General features: G+C 42.4%; 2 protein-coding genes across 2 annotated transcripts; one reads left to right on the top strand and one right to left on the bottom strand.

The window, feature by feature from the left end:
* Positions 1-3,799: 3,799 nt before the first annotated feature.
* Positions 3,800-4,666, bottom strand: LOC108038865. Its single transcript, XM_017115728.2, has 3 exons — positions 4,590-4,666; positions 4,217-4,531; positions 3,800-4,115 (listed from the first exon to the last, which is right to left on the bottom strand). Exons 1-3 carry the CDS (start codon positions 4,653-4,655, stop codon positions 3,900-3,902), a joined length of 597 nt encoding a protein of 198 aa, XP_016971217.1. The 5' UTR covers positions 4,656-4,666; the 3' UTR covers positions 3,800-3,899.
* A 308-nt stretch (positions 4,667-4,974) lies between these two features.
* Positions 4,975-5,616, top strand: LOC108038854. The gene is made up of 2 exons (XM_017115717.2): positions 4,975-5,052; positions 5,110-5,616. Exons 1-2 carry the CDS (start codon positions 4,975-4,977, stop codon positions 5,614-5,616), a joined length of 585 nt encoding a protein of 194 aa, XP_016971206.1.
* Positions 5,617-7,351: the final 1,735 nt, after the last annotated feature.

The following is a 7,351-nucleotide window of genomic DNA, read 5'->3' as shown; positions in this document are numbered from 1 at the left end:
GCTTATCACAATAAAATTCACCTTTTTGCACCTCTTTTTTGGTGGAGACTGGTCAGGTAATTGATAAAAGTTGCTTGGGGAAGATTTGTTCACAGATTTGTATTTTCATTTCAGGCCTATTATACCCAGTAATTTAAATTGAACAATTTATTGCAAATCAACGAGTCAGAGAACGAAGCAGAGGTGCCGGGGACCTTTTAGCATTCCTCATTTTTACTGTCGTTTTATTTCTTCCTCAATTACTCCGACAATGCATCAATATGCCAATCGACAAATGACCAAGTAACCAAATCCAAAGCTCGGCAAACTCAAACTCGCATAAATCATACCAAGTGGCACCTTCAATAGGATAAAAAATAGCTAAAAGCGTTTTTAAAATTCGCAAACTGTCGCTGTCGGATCACAATAAGCACGACACAAGTCACAAACATTTCATTGCGACTATATTGAATAACAATTTGATGTTGTGGGCTTTTGTTTTTCTCCAATCCCTACCAAATAGCCGGCCCATTTTAATTCAATTTGGAAATGCTGCAAAAACACAAAATCGTCCAGTGTCAAAATTCGGGAGCAGCACGTTCAGATTCCGGCATTGAATAATATAAAAATTTTATTAGAATTGACATTGATGGCTGTGCGGGGCACGGACAATTGCAGGCCAATTTCGACATGGCATTTTAACCTATCCTCTGTGATTATGATTATGACTAAAAGCATTATTAAAGCATTTTTTGTGATTCCCTTAAAAGGTAGTCTTTGAAATCAATCAATAACGATTAGTAAGATTTCCTTCGTGGGTTTTGAGAAAAAATGCTTAGTTAAGCAATACGTAGATGCGGAACTGTCAATCCGGAGAAGAATTCTTGGAGAAAATACTACCCTTTGAAAATGAGTCAAATCACGACACAAGCTTTTTTGACATTTTTCTTACAGTAGAATTAGTAACGCCCCTTTTTTTAGAAAATAGCGCAGTTACCTCAACCTTTATCTCTTGATTGGCTTGACTGTTTTGCGTTTGCTTTTAAACTTTTATTCAATAAGTACATGCCCCAAATCGGTTTTGATCCGAATTACCCGGTCCAATGCCATTATAAACTCTGTAATAATTGCAAGTGCATTGGAGTAGAACTTTGGCTTACGAATAGTTATTTGCAGTTCATTGGTTGTGTAAATTGGACCAGAAAGCGATTCCAGCCCAATAAGATATACACAAAGAAAATATAAAAAAAATGTATTATTGATCAATTATAACGGCCATTTCATCAACAGTTTGATCTCCCAAATCCTTTCACATCGATAAATCAAATTTAGCCGCAAACCTTTCCGACGTCGACTTATTTTACCGGTTACTCGTAGAATAAAAGGCTATATTGAAGTCGATAAAAAGTATGTACAAGATAGAAGAAAGCATTTTCAACCCTATACAGTATACATATTCTTGGTCAGAATCACTAACCACTGGTCTGTCCGTATGAACCTCTAGATCTCTAGAGACTAATAGATAATTGTTTTAAGCGGAATAAAATTAATATATAAACATTGTAGTACAAAGTTTTATCCATAGGCCGTGTTTACAATATAATAACTAATTTATTATATATAGTAATTTATATCAACTGTTGATACAATTTTTTCATATTTATGATTATACATTGTGTAATGGCAAATATCCGAGTCGACAATACAAATAGCTATTAAGATTATATGAATAATCTTATATTTGCGAGAGAGATCATTTTTATACCCTTGCAGAGGGTATTATAATTTTGGTCAGAAGTTTGTAACGCAGTGAAGGAGACGTTTCCGACCCTATAAAGTATATATATTCTTGATCAGGATCAATAGGGGAGTCGATATAGCCATGTCCGTCTGTCCGTCTGTCCGTCTGTCCGTCCGTCCGTCTGTCCGTCTGTAAGTCTGTTTCAATACCGTTTGCGAGCTCAGTTTAAAAGCTAGCGATATGAAACTTTCACACTTGTCCTAAAACAAGTGTACGCAGATCAAGTTTGAAAACCGCCCCGATCGGATGTCTATATCCTATAGCTCCCATAGGAACAATCGGATATAACTTGCAAGAATGGAAGATATTTCGCGCAGTGCCAAAGCTATTGACATAAATCTTTCCAAATCTTATTTTTTTATGCGTACCATGATCAGGGTAAAAGCGCGTGGCGATCGGACGTCTATATCCTATAGCTCCCATAGGAACAAAAGGGTAAAATCGGTTAATATTTAATGATTTTTAGGATATTTCGCGCAGTATACAAGCTATTGACATGAATCTTTCCAAATTGTATTTTTTTATGCATACATTGATCAAGGTGAAGGCGCGTGCCGATCGGACGTCTATATCCTATAGCCCCCATAGGAACAATAGGGTGAAATCGTTCCAAATTTGATGATTATAAGAATATTTCGCGAAGTGTGTAAGCTACTATCATAAATTTTTCCAATTCTTATTTATTTACGCATATCTTGATTAGGGTAAAAGCGCTCGCTCGGAAAAGATAGGAAAAATTGTTTAAGGCTGCGAAAGTATCCCTTTTTATACCCGTTACTCGTAGAGTAAAAGGGTATATTGTATTCGTGCAAAAGTATGTAACAGCTAGAAGGAAGCGTTTCCGACCCTATAAAGTATATATATTCTTGATCAGGGTCACTAGCCGAGTGGATATAGCCATGTCCGTCTGTCCGTCTGTCTGTCCGTCCGTATGAACGCTGAGATCTCGGAAACTATAAAAGCTAGAAGATTGGCATTTTGCATGCAGATTCTAGGAGTTCCTACGCAGCGCAAGTTTGTTTCAAAAAGGTGCCACGCCCCCTTTAACGCCCACAATCGCTTATATATTTTAAAAATTTAAATATTTCGGAAAAGTAAAAATGCAGTTTTATTGTGTTTATCAATACCTATCGAAATGTAGAAGAAATTTTTCAAATCGGACCATTCGTTAAAAACTGTGATCAAAGTTTCTATCTCCATCTCCCTCGCACTCCCTTTCCCTGAGTAACGGGTATCTGATAGTCGGGGCACCCGACTATAGTGTTCTCTCTTGTTTTCTATTTGTATATGACATTTTTGCAGTATAAAAGCAATTAACTTGAAACGATGCAAATACCTTATTCCTTTCGCTACTTTTTCACTTTTAGCAATTTCGGCAAAGTCTGCAAGGGTATCAAAACTTCGGCTTGCCGAAGTTAGCTTCCGTCCTCGTTTTAATTTTGAATTTATAGTTGCAAGGTGAGCTAATGGTTTTGAGGGTGGGGTAGTTCTGTGGATATGATAGTGTCCTCTTGTTTACATAATGTGTTTGACTGATAGTTCACGCCCGAAGTCAAGACAGTTTGGCTTCCTTTAACCGTTGAGGATGTGCTCAGGGTCGGTTTAGTGGTTCCGGTTTTTATTCAAGTTAAAATTGGGCATTCCCTTCGTTTACCCGAAGTTATTAGGAAATTAAGTTCAACATAGTCAAAAAGGTCACCTCTTTCAAATATATTCACAATTACCAAAGATAGCACCACATCTTTTTGGCTTGGCACGCCAATAGAATTGCAAGTGGACCCATCTGTAAGGTGCAAAATTTTTTTTAAATTGGATAACGGAGAAAAGGTATTTAATATTTGTGGGACTCGACTACAGTGCTCCTTCTTGATTCTTATTATGACATCTGCCCGTCAATGGCATTTTTTTTTCTGTCAAATAGTGCATGCAATGAAATAAGTCATTACTTTGCCGTCCCCCTGAATTTGATCTTGGATTTGCTCTTTTCGAGGCAACTTTATTTGCTTGCTTTGTGGTTAACACCAAAGTGACACTGAACAACATGAAGTAAATACCATTGGGACACGCGACAAATCGGGATGGCTCATCCCAGGGCAGGGAGACGAGCGGGGCAGAGCTTTTAAGCGATCTTGGGCAGCATTGCGAAGATGCCGGGCTTGAGGTTATTGACGTCTTGGACGACGAACTCCCCCCCGAAGTGATCGTTCATGATCAGAGTGCGCTTCTTGCTGGCGTCCAGGAGCATGGCCTGCCAGACGATCTCGAACTCCAGCTCCGGCAGCATGGCGGTGGTCGGGTCCTCGGGCCACCAGAACTTGTTGATGAAGTAGGAGCCCTGTAATGGACGTTGTAAATGAATGCGGTGCCAATGGTAGTGGCCCTAGAACGGGACCGAAAATGGGTGGTGGGTCAGCGGGATCCCGGCACTCCACTCACCTTGGCGATGGGGCAGTTCTCGACGATGTTGCCGAACTCGCGGATGAAGCCGTGCACAAAGCGCCCAACCGGCGACTTGTTGGCGAAGCCCAGGATGCGGCACACGTTTAGGGTGGAGTTTAGGGTGGTGGTGTAGAGCGAGTCCTGCTTGTTGCCGATGCGCACCTCCAGGTGAATGTCCACGTCGTGCAGATCCTGGTGCACCTCCATGGAGAAGTTCAGGTGTGGGTCGTTGCTGTCGTATACCACCTTGTGGCTGACGAACTTTTCGTCGCTCCAGATCTTGATGTCCTTGAATTTGGGCCGCATCATTTTCTGGAAAAACAGAGGAGGGATTATTTTGAACTCTGAGGACTGCTCGGAAGAGCCTAACCTCGGCAAAGGAGCCATGGCAAATGGCAAGGACGACGTGCACCAGTACCAGGGTGTACATCAACATGGTGGACTGCAGTAAGCTGACTTCACTGTCTGCTCTTGGCCGGCGCAGCACTATTTATATGGAAATCAGCCCAGCAATTTTGTGTTCGATCTTATCGATTGTGTAACCCGCCACACCTGAATGATTTCCAAAGTCCATCCACTTAGTTGACTTAATTCACCATGATCACCTGCCACATTCGCAGGGCAGATCGGAGGCCCATCTGCGCCTAATATCCGCAGCACTTTGTCGCTCAGTGGGGCCTGACTAATCTTAATAGCATTCATATAAATACTGACTAATTGAAAATGGCCCAGTTTCAGTGGATAATTGGAGCAAGATGCGTGTGGTGTTCCCCCGAAACTGCTGTGCCCTGAGTTTAATTCTGGTGGTGCTCATCCCCGTGACCGGAGCCTGGGTGAGTTGGCGTGGAACGGGTTTGCCTGGCCGAAGTCTGACTAATTTCCGTCAACAGCGCTCTTTCAAGGTCATCCTCACGAACATTGATTTTGAGAGCGACGACAAGATCTTGGAAGTTAAGGTGGACCTGCAGAATGAGTTGGGCGACTCCAAGGTAAGCGTAGACATCAAGACTCTCGAGGACTTAGACGACGTCCAGCTGGCGGTCGATGTTGGACTGGAAACGGACAAGGGGAACTACTCCACTCTAATCAACCGCACCCTCAACTTCTGCAAGCTGATGAAGCAGCGCAACTCGGATCCGCTGCTGCGCGGGATCTACGAAGACTTGCTCAAGCACGGAAGCTTCTTCAAGGAGTGCCCCATCCGGAGTGGCACCTACAGTTTGACCAACTACAAGGTAGACGAGGAGATGCTGCCCAGCTTTCTGCCGGAGGCCAAGTTCCGGTTCGGCTTGCAGATTTCTAAGCCCAAAGGCGGAACGATCGTTCGGACCACCATCTACGGACGCATCGACAAGTCCAAGGGATTCGACAACCTCAAGCGGTTCAGTCTGGGTTGAGATCGTTGTATCCACGGGGGTTCTGTAAAGGAGGAGGCCCAATAAAGCTGCGATGTGCGTCCAAGTCAGCCTTGTTTTAGTATTCAAACTGCTTTTTGTCGCACGATTGACGTCGTCATTGTCGCCTCATCTGTCCTCCGCCCCCCCACTCCTCCTTCGTCGCCTCGTCACGTGTTTGCCTGCTCGACTGCGAAATTCGCATGTTTGCCCGACGGTGACAAGCTGTCTGCAGGCAGCCACCGGCAGCGCAATTGATGACGACGATAATGGCGTCGGAGGGGCTGCCTGATGAGCAGCAGACGACAATGATTTAGGGAGTGTGTGTGGAGTGGCGGTCCCTGGAAGTGCATTTCTGGCGAGCTGATTGGACCGATAGAGGGTGATAGTCATAAGAACACCCCACACATGAAAAAAATCCGAATAAGCATCATTCGTCTCGAAATTGAAGCAAAAGCTTTTGGGAACACTGGTTTAAATTTAAGTCTAAAATTAGGTAAATTGATTCTTATTTTAATATCAATGATAATTCGCACCGACTACAAGGTAGTTCTAAAAATTAGTAACGATAGTCCAATCAGTACAAAAAAAAGGGCTTAAGCTATGTGTTTCTTGCAAAAATTTGTTATTTAAGAAAAATGATCTAGTCTTTGAGTTTACATAAAATTAAGTAGATTATTTTGTTTTTAATTCTTTTTCTCTTTACCAAAAGTAGCAAGGTAACATTTTTACCTTAAAAACATTAAATCTGCTTTAACGAGTTACTACTCTATTCTTAAACGTAGGTCGTGTTTTTCCATCAGTGCGTAGATACATGGGTGGTCCTTGTTTAACTATTTCGAATTACTAAAGCAGGCCACGTAATAAGGCATACAATAGAAGCAGAAAGTTTTCCCACAAGTTTGCGAGCGATAATAAAAACTGGCGAATATTTAAAATATCCCGCGAAGAACAGTCCTAAAAAGGGGAATCTCTGGGCAAGCTATCATCCTCTTCGCAGCGCATCTGTAATTAAGGATGCACTGCACATCGCTCGAGCTGAGAGTCGTTGACAGCAGCTAAGTCGCGTTCAGGCCCATGAGTCACTGAGAAAGAAAAAGCAAACATTTTTACCCACACTATATATCTAAGCGGAGTTCGCTACGAGGGCGATAAATCTTCCGTAGAAAAGTACAATAACTTAGAAGAGAGCGGTTCCTTTGAGCTTCCCGTACAGTACATAATTTCGGGGCGCGAACTTAATTGCGCGAACAGTACACGTCAGAGCGTTACTTTGAATAATGGATGCGCTAGCAGAAACTGAAGCGGTCGGCATATGGCCTAAAACTCCGAGGCTTGTATGTGTGTTTCATTGAGCCGCTCGCCTCAGTTTAGGGTCAATAAAGGCGAATCAAGTTCGCCAGTCCCCTTCGCCGCCCCATCTACCTCCACCCCCACGGATGACTGCAAATGAAATTTATGCAATTTTTATTTCTGTTGAATTGTCCAAATTAAATTTGTTAAATAAAATGTTAATTTTCGGCTGTCCTGCTCTGTTCAGTTGCTACTGGCCGGTGTACACGCATTTCAATTATCGACATTTGAGTGACTTTTATTGAATTTATTTGGTTCGCTTCACCTTCGGCGTTTGTTCAACGCCAGCTTCAACCAATAAAATGGAAGCGAACCCGCGGTTTTTTCGGCTTTAAGGTTATCAATTATTATTGTCACATTGTCGCAGATTGATTTGGGTTCTCGG

The sequence above is a fragment of the Drosophila rhopaloa genome, unplaced genomic scaffold (genome assembly GCF_018152115.1).
Source record: "Drosophila rhopaloa isolate 14029-0021.01 unplaced genomic scaffold, ASM1815211v1 contig_18, whole genome shotgun sequence".
In the NCBI taxonomy this organism is placed as follows: Eukaryota; Metazoa; Arthropoda; class Insecta; order Diptera; family Drosophilidae; genus Drosophila; species Drosophila rhopaloa.
This window is presented reverse-complemented; position numbering and strand designations above follow the sequence as displayed.